Below are 18,610 nucleotides of genomic sequence, written 5' to 3'. Positions count from 1 at the left end.
GTACAGCACAGGGAACTCTGTTATGTGGCAGCCCAGGTGGGAGGGGAGTTTGGGGGAGAATGGGTACACATGTATATGTATGGCTGAGTCCCTTTGCTGTCCACCTGAATCTATAAGATCTTGTTAATGGGCTATGTGCTTAGTTGCTCAGCCGTGTCCGACTCTTTGTGATCCCATGGACTGTATCCTGCCAGGCTTCTCTGTCCATGGGATTTTCCAGGCAAGGATACTGGAGTGGGTTGTCATTTCCTCCTCCAGGAGATTTTCCTGACCCAGGAATCAAACCTGCATCTCCTGTGTCTCCTGCATTGCAGGCGGATTCTTTACCCACTGAGCCATTGGGGAAGCCCTTAAAAGGCAAATAAAATTCAGCCTGGTAGAGGAAACGTGGGTGAGGATGGCCAGGGCTAGAGGAGGAAGGGGTGCACCCAGGAGGAGGAACTGTGTGAAGCCAAACCTGGGAGGCTGGCCACCGAAGATACTGGGTGTTGAATGAGCTAGGCCCACGGTCTCCGGGGAGTGCGAAGGCTGGAGGGCCCCTCCCTTCCATCTGGCACGGAGGGGTAGTTGTTGCCCCCACCCTCACCGCAGCAGCTGGCAGAGCCGGGGCTGTGCCTTCTGCGGGTGCCTTTTCCAGCCACCTCTGGGCTCCCCAGGGCCGGCCCCGCCCCTGGGCTGCGCTGGAAGCAGGGGCGGGGCCAGGCGCCCCAGAGCCGCTGGCGGGAGGGCTGGGGAGCAAGCAGGTGGAGGGCTGGCGGCGGCGGGGCTACGGTGGCTCGGCCTGCGGGTCCGGAGCTCCGACTCCCACCTCTCCCCTCCCGGCCCGCCCGCCATGCCTGCCAGCCCTTTGCCTTTGCCGGGGCTCCCGCCTGACCAGCCTCCCCTCCCCGTCTGGTTGGGATTTGGGAGCTGAGCCGTCTGGGGCCCTAGGGCCAATGCAGTGCCGGCTCCTCCGGGGCCTGGCCGGAGTCCTTCTCACCCTTCTGTGCATGGGGCTCCTCTCCCTACGGTACCGCTCAAGCCCGTCCCCGCAGCGTGTGCCCGACACCCCCGAGCTGAGCCCGCCAAGCCCTCGGCCCTCCGAGCTGCAGCTCCACGATGTCTTCATCGCAGTCAAGACGACCCAGGCCTTCCACCACTCCCGCCTGGAGCTGCTGCTCAACACGTGGGTCTCCAGGACCAGGGAACAGGTGACAAGCGGGCGATTGCGGGTCCCAGGAGTGGCCCCTGGTCTGAGGGTCACAGAGGCCTTTCTACCGCTGACCTGGGGGTTCTCTGGCGGCCCCACAGGAGAAGCTGCTCTCCCACCTGCCCTGCCTGGACTGTGTTCCCGCTCCTCCTCTCTCCCAGGATGGGGTCCCCTGTGGCTGTGAGTCCCTCACTAGCCCAGGAGCCGGGCACTCCTGACGCCCACTGCTTGGTCTTTTGGGGGCCAGGCTACCCTGGGCTCCTACGTCCCTTCTAGGGGTCCCTTCATTCCCTGGTTGTTCTGGAGCAGGCTTCGTGCCTGCCCACCCTGGCCTTGGGGGCAATGGTGGGTGTTTGGCAGCTGGACAGAGGCCTCTGGGAGGTCCTGACTTTTGACAAGAGCCCTGGCCAGGCTGCCCCCAGGCCAGGCTCTGAGTGCTGTCCTTTGCCCTGGCTGAGGGTTCAGCACAAGGGCTGAGCCCCTGAGGATGGGACGGTCTGGGTGGGGCCTGTTTGGGGAGAGGGGTGAGGGGCATCCTTTCAGAATTCCTGACAGCCCCTGCCGTCATCCTCTGCTGCCAAGGGTGTGCCCCGAGGCAGTGGCATCTCACCTCCTGTGCTCCATTTCTTGTGGGGCAGTTTCTGAGGGATAGATGAAGTGGGTGTGTGCTGTGGTGAAAGCAGTGATGAGCGAGAGGCCTGCCTGGCATGTATGGTGGGGATGTGTATGTATGTTCACATGCGTGTATGCTCACACGCATGGAGCCAGTGCCATGACAAGAGGTGTGTGTGTGACGGGGTATGGCTTTCTGGGGAGGCAGCTCTGAGTCCCCTCTGGCTCTTCCAGCCCCATACCCAGTGCCCTCCTCAGGCAAAGTCAGTGATTTGGGGGTGTTGGGAGTCATCTCTAGGCGGGTAGAGGGGCAGATTCGCTTGTGTACGCGCGCATGCGCGCGCGCGCACACACACACACACACACACACACACACACACACACACACACACACACACACACACACACACTGTCCCTACTTTGGCGGCTGGCTCAGTGGGAGGAAGTGACGAGCCTTTGGTGGGGGGGTTGGTGATTGGAGGCTTCTGGAGACCAAGGAGGGGGGAGGTGGTGCCTGGAAGAGGCCAGGGCCCACTGGGGAGGGGGCACCTTTACCCTGATTTCCTGGTCCTGATATCCTGCCACCCTGGATTAACCCTTTCCTTGCTGGAACCCCCAACACCCCCCCCCCCCGCCGGACTCTTCCCTGGGACGCTGCGCATCTTCTCATCTTGGGGGAGAGTCTAGTTCCGCTTGCGGAAGCCACCAAGCCTGGCCCTCCCTGCAGACCTTCCTGTTTATGGTGCTGTCTGTGTGTACCCGGGAGCGTGGCCTCACGTGGTCGGAGGCCCTTTCCTGTTTCGTCTTGATCGCTACGATGGTGCCCGTGCTCTGGATGAAGATACTGAGGCCAGAGAGGAGGAAGAGCTTGCCAGCATCACCCCAAAGGCCCAAAGGGCAGAGCTCAGTGGGCCCACCTCTAGGCTGGGGTCCCTCCTTCTCTGCTGAGACTGGGGACCACAGGGCTGCCTGGTCACTTGGGCTTTTAGCCTGAGTGTTTGGGCCTGGCAGGACTAGGCAGGCAGAGGAGAGGCATGCAGACACCCTCTCTGTGCTCTGAGGTCAATCCCAGATGCTAACCAGGCAGCCAGAGGGAGTACCTGCCAACTGCTCGGCATCTAAGGGACAGCATATCGGTGCATTACTCTACTGAACCCTCACAATAACACGAGTGGTAGGTATTGATATTCCCATTTTTCAGAGGGGGAAACTTAAAAATTCCCATTTGTAAGCAGAGGTAGGAGATGTATTCACTCAGCTGGACATTCCCACTTCCTCCTCCCCTGTCCCTAGCACAAGGGGCAGACTCTAGAAATCTTGTCCTTTAAGGCAGATCTGAAAAAAAAAGGCAAGACACTCAAACTGAGGAAGAAGAGAAGAGACAGGGAAACCCACTCTCATCACTACATCTGGGCCCCCTTCATTTCCACCCTTTGGCTCATCTCTCCCTGTGACCTCGGCCAAGGCCGTCCCCTTTTCAACCCTCGGTTTCCCCAGCCGCACAGGGCAGGAAGGTATTAGAGCCTCTCTCAGCTCTGCCATCAGGAGCAGGCCTGAGCTGGTTAACTCCAGGGCTGGGCACCAGCTCCAGCTGGTTAAGGGCAGCCGGGTGGCAGGTGGGCCTTTGTGGCAGCGGGCTGGGGCTCATGTGTGGCCTTTGTCCCAGGCACAGGGGGCGGGCTTGGGGGAAGCATGTTTTGAGATGCAGAGGAGCCTTTCTCTTCCTCACATTCCTCGAGGGCAGGGGTGGGGGGAGGAACGAGAGCCCCACATCTCCCCTTCTCTGCAGCAGATGGCCCCCGGCACCCCCTCCCCTGACCCCAGCGGGCTGTCTGTCCTTTTGTTTTCCTGCAAGGTTTTAACCATTGTCAGGATCCCTCCTTGAAACAATCAAATGCAACCCTCTGCTCAGAGAAAACTCTGCCCACTGTTCTGTGCCAACCTCAGAATTCCCGGGGACTGAAACACCAGCCTCATGAGTCCTGCTTAGCCCCCAGACCGTGCTGCGGGGACCCCTCCTTCCCCCTCTCCTCACTAATTCATTCCCAGGCATTCCCTGGCCCATTTGGCCCACACTCCAGACTGGAGAGAGTTCCACTCTCTGGTGACTGTTTGGTGGCACAAGTTTGCCGGAGAGCAGGGCAAGAAAAGTCTGACTTACTTTACAGGCTCCCCCGGGGGCTGTGTTGAAAACAGCCTGGAGAGGAGCAGGACGGAGCAGAGAGAACAGGGAAAAGGTGACTGCAGCAAAGCAGGCAGGAGGTGACAAGGAGGGGATGGACCGTGGGCTGACCGTGGAGGCTGTACCCCAGGGAGAGGGTGTACCCCAAGCAATTTGAAAGTTCAGTCAGTTCAGTTCAGTCACTCAGTTGTGTCCGACTATTTGCGACCCCATGGACTGCAGCATGCTAGGCCTCCCTGTCCATCACCAACTCCCAGAGTTTACTCAAGCTCATATCCATTGAGTCGGTGATGCCATACAACCATCTCATCCTCTGTCTTCCCCTTCTCTTCCTGCCTTCAATCTTTCCCACCATCAGGGTCTTTTCCAATGAGTCAGTTCTTTGCATCAGGTGACCAAAGTACTGGAGTTTCAGCTTCAGTCTTTCCAATGAATATTCAGGACTGATTTCCTTTAGGATAGACTGGTTGGATCTCCTTGATGTTCAAGGGAATCTCAAGAGTCTTCTCCAACACCATGGTTCAAAAGCATCAATTCTTCGGTACTTGGCTTTCCTTATGGCCCAACTCTCACATCCATACATGACTACTGGAAAAAGCATAGCTTTGACTAGATAGACCTTTGTTGGCAAAGTAATGTCTCTGCTTTTTAATATGCTGTCTAGGTTGGTCATAACTTTTCTTCCAAAGAGCAAGCGTCTTTTAATTTCATGGCTGCAGTCACCATCTGCAGTGATTTTGGAGCCCCCAAAAATAAAGTCTGACACTGTTTCCACTGTTTCCCCATCTATTTGCCATGAAGTGATGGGACCAGACGCCATGATCTTTGTTTTCTGAATGTTGAGTTTTAAGCCAACTTTTTCAATCTCCTCTTTCACTTTCATCAAGAGGCTCTTTAGTTCTTTAGTTTGAAAGTTGGGTGGATAAAATTTGCTGACAGACTGGATGTGGGTGTGAGAGAAAGAGAGGAGGCATGGTCACCCCCAAATGTTGGGTCCCAGTAAGATAGGGTAGAGGGAGAGAAGCCCAGGTCTGGGGGTGCTCAGGTGCTCAGTGTCCTCAGGCTGGGTCTGAGTACCTGCTGGGTGGGGCTCCTGGGGGGAAGTCTGGCTGCGCTGGGAGCTGAGAGTGGGGAGAGGTCCTTACCTCTTGCCAACCACACAGCTTTGCTTCATCACCTAGCCTTCATTTTGCCATCTGCAAATCACAACGCCTGTCTGGAGGGTCAGTGAAGTCATGAGGGATCAGACATGTGAAAGCTGTGGGTGGGGTGCCTCTTCAGTCTGGGAGGTGTGTGAGGGCCCTAACACTTGCACAGGGAGTTTGGGTGACTATGAAAGTTGTGACTATCTCCCCAAGTGGTTCGGTGTCCCAGCATGTGCATCTATCTACTGACACACACGTGTATTCGTGACTGTGGAGTGGCCAAGTGGAACTGTGATGTGTGTATGGTTGAAGAAAGTGTGATTCTACCAAGGGTGTGCGACTCTGGTCTGGTGGGTGTTGGTCTGTAAGGGGGCTGAATGTGAGACTGATGGGCTGATGTACAACTCGAAGCTGTGTGTCTACAAAAGCTGGGTTGTGTGTGTTGTATGGGGGAGGGGGTTGGGTAGCTGAAAAAGTCCTCTTGTCCTAAAGGAGTGTGTGACTGTGACAGGAGTGTATTTCCATCACTGAAAGAGGACAGAGGTCTGCTGTGTGTGTATCCACCTGAACTTGGCTGTGGGCTGACCCGGGACTGTCCTTGGCTGACCCCTACCCTGCCTCTTTTCTCATTCCTAGACGTTCATCTTCACTGACAGCCCGGATGAAGGCCTCCAGGAGAGACTGGGTAACTCGGGGTGGGATGGGGACCCCTCAGTTGTTGTCAGGGAAAGCTGGGGTGGCTGCCTGGGGGTCTCCAGGAAACACGACTGTCTACCCTTGATGCACAGGGATTCCCCCTTTGCCCAGGAGGGGAGCAGGAGTCTCCCCTGGAGACGGTAAGGCCGTGAACACCTGGGTCCCAGCTCAGCGTGCTGTCCATTAGTTTCAGGATTCTGGGCAGGCCAGCCCTCCCTGACTTGTTTCCCCGGTGTAAAATGGGAGTGGGTGGACTGCTCCAGGCTCTCTGAGGCCCTGCCTTGCTCTGCTTCTCACACTGTGCAGGGCTGTGGGGAAGAGCTGGGCTGACTTGTCCTTACTTCTCCAGGGTCCCACCTTGTGGTCACCAACTGCTCTGCGGAGCACAGCCACCCTGCCCTGTCCTGCAAGATGGCTGCTGAATTTGATGCCTTCTTGGCCAGTGGGCTGAGGTGAGTCTACCTTGGTCTTCACCTTGGTCTTAGGGGGCAGGCGTGACCTTTGCCTCAGGCTACTCAAGACATCCCATGTCTAAATGGGATGTCTTGTCAAAAAAGTAAAGTTCTGGATCCTGTGAATTGAATCACATGTAGGGCCTTCTGGGATCTGTCTCTGGTCAGACCATCTGCGTTCAAATCCTGCCATTCTGGCTGTGTGACCTAGGGCAAGTGCCTTAACCTGCCTGAGTCTTGGTTCCCACCTGAGGAATGGGCACAACTTCCTCATGAGCTTACAGGAGATGCTGCTGGCACAAGGCTAGGCCTTAAGTGTTAAGCCCACTCCAGCCCATATCTGTTTGTTGACTGATTGTGAGGGTGCAGGGAGGGGGAGTCTGGTTGACAGGCAGCTCTTGGGAACCCCTTTCAAGTTCAAGGTCCCCCATTCCATCCCCATAGATGGTTCTGCCATGTGGACGATGACAACTATCTGAACCCGAGGGCGCTGCTGAAGTTGCTGAAAACCTTCCCCCAGACCCGCGACGTCTATGTAGGCCGGCCTAGCCTGAATCGGCCAATTCACGCTTCGGAGCCGCAACCTCACAACCGCACAGTGGGTCCCTCGCTGCCTCCTTTGTGAACTGGCCGCTGGGTGGCGGGGCAGGGCCCTTCGGGGGCGGAGTCGGGGCGGGGTCCTGCAGGGGGCGGGTGGATTTTCTGGGTTTCAGAATTGCCTGCATCACTGTGTATCTCTGGGCTGGTGGCTTCTCCTCTGATACGGTCTCCTTCTTTATGAGACCGAGAGAGGAGAGAGAGAGGAGATTGACATAATGCAAGGAAAGCAAAGACTGGCACCGAGTAGGGCCTCAATTACTGAGGAGCAGTGGCTTGTCCTGGTCATACTGTGAGCATGGTGGGGTGAGCTGAGGTCTCCAGGCTCCGCAATCAGGCTTCTAGCCACCTGGTATCACCATGTAGTTGGACGGATTGTTAAAATGCTGAATATGTTGGGCCAGGTGGCAAATTGCGGCTGCCGGGAGCCCCTGAACTCTCCCTTCCCCTAGACAGCTTTCCTCTCTTCAGATTTCACTAATCACCCACAGAGGTATTGGCACCTGGCACAAGAGGGTCCCCAGCACCCGCTTCAGCTCCAGACCTGAATGGACAGATTTAGGTTGCCAGATTTAGGAAGCAAATAAACAAAACCCCAGGGTATTCATTAAATTTGACTTTTGGAGAAATAAGAATTTTTTAGTATACGTATATCGCATGTTTTTCCCCCTGTCCCCAGAACCCACCTGGATTCCGGTGTTGGGGTGACCCAGGCCCCTAGGGCACCCTTGGCCCCCATGAGCAGGAAAGCCATGGGTCCCCCTCTCTAGAGGCAATGTCTGGAGCGGGAGCTGTGCCCACTATGGGGCTTTCTCCCTCTCAGGGTCACCATCTGCTTCTCGAGGGAAACCAAGAGCAGGAAACACAAAACCTTAATTATCTGCAGCTCATCAGCCTCTGAGCCCTAATTAAATCCTTCTGGGCCCTGAGGGGTGGTGTGCATGAGCAAGCGGATGCCAGATGAGCCGAGGGGTCCCCCAGGTTCCCATACCACCTCTCCCTGACCTAAAGATTTGAGAGCTTGGCTCTGAAACCTAACTCCCAGAGCTCATTCCCTAGCCCCGCTCCCTCCTGGCTTTGTGACATTGACTGAAGTCATCTTGCCTCTCTGTGCCTCAGTTTCCTCATCTGTAGAATCAGTGAAAACAGTCACTACCTCATAGAGCAGTTGTGAGCAAAAGAATTAAATGAGGTCACCTATTCAAGGGCCAGGATCTCCTGGAGAAGGAAATGGCAACCCACTCCCATATTCTTGCCTGGAGAGTCCCATGGTCAGAGGAGCTTGGTGGGCTACAGTCCATGCGGTTGCAAAGAGTCAGACATGACTGAGCGACTAAGCACACAAATATTCAAGGGCTTGGAATGCGATCTGGCACATGGTAGATACTAGTGAGTGTTTTCCACCAGTACCCGATTCAGCTCCATGGGATTCTGAAGAGTCAGACATGACTTGGCGGCTGAGCACGAGCACCTGACTCAGCCCAGCCTCACCTCTGAGCAGTGTTTTTCCTGTGCTGGGCACAAGACCCTGCTGGACACACCCACTCCTCAAGCCCACAATGTGCACCAATGCCCTCCTTGTCAGACACCCCACCAGCAGGATCCTAGGACTGCTCCAGAGTGTCCTGGCCAGTTCAGAATGTGGGTGTCCCCCCAGGGTAGGATGGCAAAGGGGGAAGGAGGTTTGGCTTGGGGTCAGTCCCAGCTCTGGGACCTTGGCAGGTGACCTCAGTTCTGTGTACCTCAGTCACCTGATCTGTAGCAAAGGGCTTGACATGGTCAGTGCTTGGGGCTAGGCGCTCACATGATCACTGCTGATGTTACTGTGGTTCTCTGGGAGTGGAAGCCCTGCTCTCATTAATTCATTAAACAAGCGTTTATTGGGCACCTCCTGTGTGTTAGGTCCCAAAGAACCCATTCATTCTGCCTAGTTGAAGCCTGACTTCTCTCTAAGAGGGAAGAGTCTCTAGGAGTAAACTCGTAGAGATCTCGGAGGAGGAAGACACTTCTGGGCCCGGAGAACCATCGGATTTCAGAACTGGAGCCAATGTTGTGCTCACAGGTGACATATCTGAGGTCCAGAGAGGGGCAGGGACTCTTTGAAGGTTATACAGCTGTACAGTGGAGGGGGGAGCTCAGTGTCAGACTTTCCAACTTCCCATCCAGCGCTCTTCTCACTGCTGAATCATGGGAGATAACCCAAGCCAATGCAACACACATCAGTGAAGCATCAACTGTGGACCTGGGAGAAGGTAACCTTAGGGCGCTTTGACTAAGAGATGGTACAGTTGAAAAGGTACAGTGTTTCTCAAAAGCCTTGAAGAAATTCCTGGGTGAATTCACAGGTCCTCACAGAGGAGGTAGAAGAGATCTTGGGCCATGGTGATGCTAGGCAAGGGCTGAAAACGGTTTACACTCTAAAAGGGTGGTATTGGTTCGGATGTCAAGGGCTTTACAAGCTGATCGATAAACCCACTAGTGTTTACCATGTGCCGGATCCCATTCCAAGCCCTTGAGTGTTTGCCTGCCCTTCTCTTTTTCCTTCATGGGCATAATTTAAGGTTATAACAAGACTCTGCATGCATGCTAAATTGCTTCAGTCATGTCCAACTCTCTGTGACCCTATGGACTTTAGCCCACCAGTCTCCTCGGTTCATGGGATTTTCCAGGCAAGAATACTGGAGTGGTTTGCCATGTTCTCCTAGGGGATTTTCCCATCCCAGGAATCGAATCTGTGTGTCTTATGTGTCCTGCATGGGCAGGCGGATTCTTTACCACTAGCGCAATCTGAGAAGCCTCATAGCAAGACTCTAGAAAGATGTGAAATATAAAGCTTCTGAGCCAACATGGCTTCTGAGCCATGTTGGTTGTGAGTAAGGGGAGGCCTGGCTGTTGCCCCCACCCCTAGGCTCACCCTACACTTTGGCTTTCCCCATCTTCCCCCACAGAAGCTGGTACAGTTCTGGTTTGCCACCGGGGGAGCTGGCTTCTGCATCAACCGCAAACTGGCTTTGAAGATGGCCCCCTGGGCCAGGTAAGCAGAGACCTTCAGGAAGATGGGGGAGGTAGAGGTGTGCAGAGAGGAGGGATCGGCTGGTGTGTGGGTGGGGTGTTTGTAGCAGAAGGGGCTTGAGAGTGAGCTCAGGAGACACTACCTCTCATTCCCACTGCATCAGAGTTACACAGTTAGTGGTGAGCAAGTCACCTGTTACCTTGCCCTTGGGGGTACACTGCTTAGTACACTCTGCTACACACAGGCAAGATGTGTAGTCTCTAAGAGCCTCAGTGCCCCATCTGTAAAATGGACCTGATAATACAGTGACCAGTGGTTTTTGTAAGGGTTAAATGAGAAAGTGCCTGGGCTGGCACCTGGTAGGAGCCCAGTCAATATTAGGTTCCGTTTTCAGCCCTCTTCTGACCAATCACTGTCACAAGGGAGGTGAAGGCCAAGTGGAGGAACACTCAGAGGAGGGAGTAGGGCCTTCTACATAGGGAGAGGAGGGAAGGCTTCCTGGAAGAGGTGGCATTCGAGCTGGAATGGTCCTAGAAGAGTGGTGCCAGACTGAGGGGGATTGTGAGAGTAGTGGAAGCCCTCGGTACTGGGTAGGAGTACTGGTATTCTAGAGAGGGCATGACAAAGGTCTCTTGAGGTCTGCTGGGTAGTCTGTTACTGTTATTAACAGCCACATCAGTGTCACCACCTTGAATTGAGGGTTGACTCTGAGCCAGGCCTGTACTTTGCTAAGATTATCACAGCCCCCAGGGAGGAAGGGGCGTTGGCCTTATTTCTACTTGGCTGAGAAAACTAAGTTGCTGAGAGGTTAAGTAAGTGATTGGTTCAAGGTCACCCAGGCCCAAGGTCTCTCAGCTGCTGGGTTTGGCTCTAGGGCCTGCGTGATATGCCTCTGCAGCAACCTGCCCTGCCCTGCCCTGCCCTGCCCTGGATAGGGGTGCCCTCAGGAGGTAGTTTGTGTCCTGACTGGAAGCAGGAATGCTGTCCTAAGGTCTGTTGATAGCAGGTGTATACACATGACCAGGGGTCTCCCTGTGACCCGGATACCCCATCTAGGCTTCTGTCCCCCTCTATAGTACATTTGTGTGAATTAGAAAAAAGTACCCGCTCTGGGCAGTGCGGCCCCCGGGCACAGCCTGGGGAAGGTGACAAAGGATGGGATTCTGTACCTGCTCGACCCCTTTCTCAGGCATCTTGTGCAGTGGAGCAAGCTGCCCAGCCTGGTCTCTAGGGCGTTCATGGGGTGCACAGTCAGGTGATGCCCTTGCCAGGAACACTGCTCCTCCCCCGCTTGGCACCTGGCTGACTGCAGATCATCCTGTAAGACTCTGTTTAGAATCTGCTACTGCCATGATTAAATAAAGAGCAAAACAAAAGGCTGCCACCTCCTCTGGGAATCTGCTTTGCCCTCCCTGTGTCCCCAGGCCTCGTGCTTTCCTCTAAGCACTAGTCCTCATTTGCAATGACCTGCTCATGTCTCCCTCCAGCACGGAGGCTGCTGTTGAGGGCAGGAAGCATTTCTTTCCCATCTCTGTGTCCTCAGCTTCTGTGTCATCAGTGGCTGGCACCAGGTAGATGTTCAAACTCAAAAATGAATGAATGAGTGGATGAATGAATGAAAAGAAAGAGAGAAAAGGAAAGGATACATTTATAAAAGGCTTCATCTCACCATTTCGCCACTTAATCCTCACAACAGCTCTGGCTATTATCATGCCCATTTTACAGAAGAGAAAACTGAAGCTCTCCGAGGTTTATAACTTGCATGAGGCTACACAGTATGCAGGGGGCAGATGCTAGAGCTGCACTCTTCTCTTCCAGCTGGCTGTGGTGGAGGGAGGGTTTTCTGGGAGACAGGAAGGGCTCTACGTGTCAAGGGCCTTAGGCCAGTGGCCGCAGCATGGCTCTGTCCTTCAGTGGCTCCCACTTCATGGACACATCTGCCCTCATCCGGCTGCCTGATGACTGCACCGTGGGCTACATCGTTGAGTGCAAGCTGGGTGGTCACCTGCAGTCCTGTCCCCTCTTCCACTCCCACCTGGAGACCCTGCAGCTGCTGGAGGCTGCCCAGCTCCCGGAGCAGGTGAGCCAGCCATGGGGCAGGTGGCAATGGGGGAGGTGCGTGTGTGTGGGGGCTCTCTCCTTTAATGGGGAAACTGAGTCCCAGCGTGGCAAAGGACCCCCTTACGGGCACGCAGTGACTCAGTGCTCTCCACCTCTGACCCATAAGGGTTGGCATTTGTGGTGCTAATGTTCTTTGATCTGGTTCCCAAATGCCAGCTGGAGGGACCTGCACAGATGAGAGAAAGCTCATCTTGAGATTCAAACCAGGCCCCTGAACACTGCATCCATCCTTACCACACCCTGTGAAGGGGCCAGTCCTGCACTTTCAACGGCCTCCTCCTTCATCAGAGCCTACCTGGCCACTACTTACTGCTTTTCCTTCCCACACAGGTGTTACTGGGAAAGACCAGGTCTTCAGTAGGGATGACCCATGTGTAATGTCAGGCTGGGGGAAGGGTGGGTGCCCCTCCCATCACCTGGCAGATAGTGACTCTGCTGAGGTCCAGCTGCCTCTGCCTTGCAGATACTGCCCTCCAACTCATGGGTGTCCAGTCCCATAGGGGGTCCTGGCTGGGAAGGCCCCCAGGGAGATTCTGTCTCATGGTATGAGTCAGAGCCCTTTTAGCTGCAAAGGACAGAAAGGCAATAGACTAATTAAACAGAAAAGGACATTTATGGGTCTGTGTACCTGAGAAGGTGAGGGTGTGGATGACTTGCTAGATCTGGTGAGATCTGGGTGCTCAGATCCCATCCCCTCTCTCGTGTGTCCTCCCCTATGCTGGCCTCATTCTCAGGCAGGCTCGCTACTTGCGCTGGCAAGATGGCAGCCCCACCCCACCAGTGAGAAGAGAGCTCCTCCTGTCAGACCGCAGGGCTGGTGCTTATTGGTCACATGGCTCACTTGGGTCACATGACCTGTTTCCTACCAGAGCCTAGAGCTAGTGTTGATTGACCAGACCTACAACTGGGGTGCAGGTTGGTCCCATTAGGACCACAGCCAGGAAAGAGGGGCAGATTTTGAACAGGCAAAACCAGGGTGTTCCCTAAAGTTTGGGGTTTGAGCCCCTGCTGTGCCAGACACCACACTGGGGGCCTTATCTTTTTTAACTCTCTGGTTCCTCATAACATTCATAGGGGATGGAGCTTAACAGTATTCCCATTCTACAGATGGAGAAACTGCGGCCCAGAGAGTGGAACTAACTGTGGCTAGTTCAGGACAGAGAGGGACTTGAACCCTGGTGGGTGGCCCCCAAATCCACAGTCTTTAATCACTGTGCTTGACTGCCTTTTGACTGGAGTCGTCATCCGCAGCCTCATTGCTTGTGGAATGAGCTGAGGGATTGCTAAGGCCCTAGAGTAGGTCTCAGGAAACTTCCATCCAGGTGTGCAACTTCCTGGAAAGGCACCTTCCCCTCTTGAGCCTCAGTTTCCCAATCTGTAGATGAGGGGATCATTCCAGCCTCTTTGGTAAATGGGACTGTTGGGGGCACCAATGGGATTATGGGAGAATGGGAGGGGATGGGCCCCCCAGTGAAACACCCATTACTGATGGTGGAATTTCAGGTGCAGAGACAGGCTTTCTGTGCCACTGAAAATGTCTTAGGCACCTTCTCTGTTTCTACCAAAATGCTGCCCCCTTGTGGGGTCCCTGGTGAGAGACTCCTCCCCACTGCCCCGCCCTGCTTCATTGCCTTCTCTACTTCTTTCTGCGCAGGTCACCCTTAGCTACGGCGTCTTTGAGGGGAAACTCAATGTCATTAAGCTCCATGGCCCCTTCTCGCCTGAGGAGGACCCCTCCAGGTGGGTCTGCGGGCTGAAACTGTAGGGTGGGAGGACTGAGGCCTGAGTGCAGGGATAGAAAGACACGGGAACCAGGAGGGAGGGAAGTGAGAGAGGCTAGTAGCTGATAGCATGGAGCTGGGAGTGGATTTCAGTCCCTGCTCTGTCATTGGCTTACTGTGTGACCTTGGGCAGGTGCCTGCCTTGCCTCTCTGTACCTTAGTCGCCCCATTTGTAGCACAAGGAGGCTGGGCATCAAGGATCTGAAGGGGATCTCCCAGGCCTGATCCTCTGGGATTCTTCAGTAACCTCTAGAAGACTGAACTGTGTTCACTGAGCAAAGGAGATGCTCTCATGGAGAAACTCCAGGCACTCATTGGAGAAACTCCACACCTAGGGAAATTAAAAAATTTTTTCTTAGGCTCTTCATTTCTTGGATGATACTTTTCCATGGACAAAGGGTTGGAATGAGGGATAAAATGCCACCTAGACACCTCCAGTTCTCCCTGCAAACACACCCCGGGGAGATTAGGGCTACTCAGCTCAGCCCCCTCCATCCCATGCCCAGCCCCGATTGCTGTGGAGCCGTTTAGAGCCTGGCCTATGACATATTGTGGCAGGAGAGTAAGACCTACTCAAGGAAGTAAAAGAAGCCAGTGTGACTGGAACATGGGAGAAAAGAGGAGAGTGGCATCAGATTGATTTGGGGAGGTGGCATCCCCCCCATCCCCCGGGCCTTCTAGGCTCTGTCCAGACTTTGGACCTACCTGAAGTGCGTAACCCATAAGGGAGCACACACTCTTGCCCCTGAAATCCTGCAGAGCCATCTGTTTGGAGGCAGAGGTCTCACCACTGTCCCAAGGCTGCCGGGCCCAGGACTGTGTTGAACAAGTTGGACGTTGCAAGGAGACAGAATCTGGCTCAATACGAAATTGAAAGAAAACTCAAGTTTCAAAAGGAAAAGAGCTGCTTTCTAATGGAGTGAGCTTCTCATCAGTAGAAGTGTGCAAGCTATGGCTGTATGTCAAGAGATTTAAAACTTGGTGTTAAATTCTCTCAAAGCCTAAAGATTCTAGAATCCACAGGTTCCTGCTTGATGGGGACTCAGGTCACTCAGAGGCTATGGCCTCAGCTCTTCATGGTTTCTCTGGCTTTTGAAGTCTTTACCCATCAGTGGTTCTCAACCAGGGACCATTTTGCACCCCTGCCAAGAGACACTTGGTAGTGTGTGGGGACATTTTTGATTGTTAAGACTCAACGAGGACTTCCCTGTGGATCCAGTGGCTAAGACTCCGCACTCTCAGTGCAGGGGGCCCAGGTTTGATCCCTGGTCAGGGATCTAGATCTCACATGCTGCTACTAAAGATCCTGCATGTTGCAATGAAGATAGAAGGTCCTGAGTGCCACAGCTGAGACCCAGCACAGCCAAATAAATAAATTAGATAAATAAATATTAAAAAAAAAAAAATTTCAGAGGATACTGCTGGCATCTGGCGAGCGGAGTACAGGGCTGCTGCTAAGCACCCGCAGTGCCCAGGACAGTCCCCACAACAGAATTATATCTGGCTCCTAATATTCACAACGTGCCAAGGTGGAAAAACCTTGCTCCAAACCATCTCTGTGACATGCTCCCCCGGGAACCCTTGGGGGTGACTGTCTTGTCCATTTCTGGTCTCTCCACAGGTTTCACTCCCTCCATTGTCTCCTCTACCCGGATACTCCCTGGTGCCCGCAGCTGGTGGCCTGATGAACCCTGAACCTCTGGGCAAAGAGTGGGCTGAGGCTCTCTGGTTGTCCTTAGCCTCCCAGGCAGCCTTGAGGGCTCGTAGCAGGTCTTGTGTGTGTGTAGGGGGGCAGTCCCTGGCATGACCTCTGAGAGATGAGCAAGCCCAGGATTGGATGATGACTGGTGCTGAATGCATCTCAAGCCCCTGGGAGGCGTGTTGCACAGCCCAGGATTGGGGGCACCAAGTAAGGGCCAGAGAGGCCTCAATGGCTGGGCCTCCATGGGTCCTGGGTGGCTGAACTGAATGAGGATGGAGGGTCCTTAAGCTACTTGGGCTCAGGAATCCTAACCCTTCAGAGAATTACCTTGGCCCCTGAGTGTGCAGAGCCCGCAGCTCTGGTCTCTCAGTTCCTCTCCTGGGATCAAGCACTGGGCCACTTACTCCTGACTTCCTTGGCTGGATCCTCAAGCACTGAGGGGACCCAAGTGGAAGAAGGTCAGAATCCAGAGTCTGTGGCAGATAATGTTGTTGCTGACCAGTCTCCAGCCCCTGCTCCCCACCTGATGTTGTTTGGAGCATCAGCATGTCCAGACCCAGATGATGAATCAGAATGGGTCCAAGCCCATCATGATGTTCCTGTTGCTCACTTTCCCAGCTTCCCTTGCTATTAGGAGCTACTACATGGCCCAGCTATGGCCAGAGCCAGATCTCTGTCTGTTAGTGAGAAGTAAGCAGAGCCAATAGAGAGGCTTCTGGGGAAGGTTTTGTAGCCCTATACCCCATCTTCCTACTGCAAATGTGGGTGTGATGTCTGGATCTAGGGCAGCCACCTTGCTGCCATGAAGGGAATGCCAAGACAATCATTTCCACAGCTGTCCCTTCCAACATCTGGTTCTGTAAGAAGATTAAACCCTTATTTGTTTAAGCCTTGCTTGGTTCAGTTTTCTGTTACATGCAGTCAAAGTCATTCCTGAGCAGGACGGGAGGATCTTTCATCTGTCTGTCTCAGATGTTGATTTTGGGTCCCCGAGCTAGACAGCCCTGCCCTGCTCTTGCTGGCTGTGTGACCTGGGGGAATCTGCTTGGCCTCTCTGGCTTGTTTGCTCATTTTATAGATGAGAAAAGGAGTACTTGCTTCACGAGTTGTAAGTGAAATGATGCAGGATTTGTAAAGGGCACAGCACAGAGTCTGGTATGGAGAAAGGAACGGCCCCGTGAACAGTGATGGCTGGTAGTGTGTGCTGTGTCGTGGTGTGCTAGGATGTATAAGGGTGGGCCCATGCACCCTTCTATGCTTGTCTGTGCCTAACGATGTATGTGAGATGCACAGATGTGTGTGTGCCTCTGTCACACCTCTGTGTGAGTGATATGCATGTGAGTGAATATATGTGTGTCATGAGGTGCTGGTTTACTGAGGACAATACTTGCTTTTTATCTGCCTTCAGGGCCTGGGTTGAGGTGGCTAGAGAATCAGGGAAGGCAGAATGGAGCTGAGGGATTCAGCCTCTGCTATCAGATAAAGGGGCACTTTGACAGCCCAGGTAGGAGCTAGGTAAAGGTAAGTGTCCCAAAGAATTTGCATGACTGAATGAAAGTGATCATGGTGAAATTTCAGGCCTGGTGGTGTCTGTGGGGAGGGCTAGGAAGAGGATGTGTTTGCTCGCAGCCTGCATCATGCTCAGAGATGTTAGGGGATTGGGGGTCACAGTGGAGCTCAGGGCAGTGGGGAGGAGGGAGCAGAGGTCCAGAGGGACAGAGGGGCTTTGATCCAGGCAGCCAGGGCTGGGGGCTTCTTTGAGGCATGTCCTCCAGCCCTCGAAGGACCTTGTCCCTGCTGCAACTCTGTCTGGGCCGATGGAACCACCGAATACTGGAGCCTTGGCCCCTTCTTTTCCAAGGAGGAGTCTGAACTCGAGAGGAGCTGCCCTGTGCTTGTTAGGTGTGGGGCTTTCTTTCTTTCTGAGTTGACCTAATGCTGGGTGTGTGGGATGCGAGCCGAGTGGGGCGGCTTCTGGGCTAACAGCCTGTAGGGATGGGATGGTGTACTCTACAGCCGCCGTCCTCTCCACCCCGTGCGTGGAGGGCTGCCGGCTGGCCCGCTTTTAGAAGCAACAGCAGATTTACGGGTTGTTCCCAGATCCTGAGGGTCGGGTGGAGGGAACAGGACTCGGGCCATCTGCTGCCTCCATTGTCCCAGAATAGCTACGTAGGGCGGGGAGCAGAGTCAGCAAGGATCAGAACTGGGATAGAGGAAGGAGGGAGCCTGGGATTAACCCCTTGTGAGTCTGTGTGGGAAGGGGGAAGCTGCCTGTAGGCTGTGCTAGAATGACCTGCGTGGGCCCCACAGGCAGGGGCTGGGAGCATGGTGGGGAGGCAAGGTTGAACCACCTTGTCTTGGCCTTGCCGTACCCCTCAGGCATGTATTACTCCCATTTTACAGGTTAGGAAACTGAGGCACGGAGAGGGAGAAGGCCCTTGGTCCAGGTCATGGGGCTTTTAGGAGCCAGGGCCAAGGTTTGAGACTCCACAGTGGTCATCAGTGCAGGACAACCATGGAGGGTGGAAGAGCCTCCTCAGACTGGCCTCGACCCTCCTTTCTTCTTCTGCCTCTCAGCCCTTGGGCACCTGACTTCACCATTCACTGGCCTTACCTGTGAAATAGAGTGACCTCTACGTAGCCTGCAGGTGTGGTTTTGAGATGCTGCACAAAAAGCTCCTGGGGCAGGTAGTTCCTCAGTAACCACTGTCTCCCAGGTCTCCCCGAACTCAGTGTTCTCAGCTGTAAAACGGAGTGAAAAGGGCGTTACCATAGCAGCCTCCTCGCTGGCCTCCCCTCAGACCCCCCTCCGCCTTGCTCCTCGTTACTCCTGGTAGGTGCGCAGTTTCTCTGTCTGCCCCAGCTCTCCCTGGAATGGCCCCCAACTCTGCATGGCTGGATAGCTCTTGTCAAGCCCCAGCATCCTCTCTTAGGGAGGCTTTCCTTGATCACCCACCACCAAGTGGCTGCCTGACTGCCATCACTTCGCTCTGGGGTAGCTCCCCAGGTGGCTCTAAACCTTGCAGGCATGCCTTTTGTTGGTGCATCTGCTTGCTCATGTATTTGTTGCTCGCCCCTGTCTGACTGTTACGTCTGCAATCCCAGGGATCGCATTGGTTT

General features: G+C 54.4%; 1 protein-coding gene across 1 annotated transcript; it reads left to right on the top strand.

The window, feature by feature from the left end:
• Positions 1-771: 771 nt before the first annotated feature.
• On the top strand, positions 772-16,376 carry MFNG (MFNG O-fucosylpeptide 3-beta-N-acetylglucosaminyltransferase). Its single transcript, NM_001101051.1, is given in 8 exon segments — positions 772-1,190; positions 5,765-5,813; positions 6,174-6,276; positions 6,721-6,874; positions 9,822-9,907; positions 11,801-11,966; positions 13,662-13,747; positions 15,410-16,376. Coding segments are annotated over 8 exon segments (963 nt in total). The 5' UTR covers positions 772-935; the 3' UTR covers positions 15,474-16,376.
• The last annotated feature ends 2,234 nt before the right edge of the window (positions 16,377-18,610 follow it).

Source organism: Bos taurus, chromosome 5 (genome assembly GCF_002263795.3).
Source record: "Bos taurus isolate L1 Dominette 01449 registration number 42190680 breed Hereford chromosome 5, ARS-UCD2.0, whole genome shotgun sequence".
Lineage (NCBI taxonomy): Eukaryota > Metazoa > Chordata > Mammalia > Artiodactyla > Bovidae > Bos > Bos taurus.
Note: the sequence above shows the minus strand (reverse complement) of the source record. Positions and strands in the feature narration are given on the sequence as shown.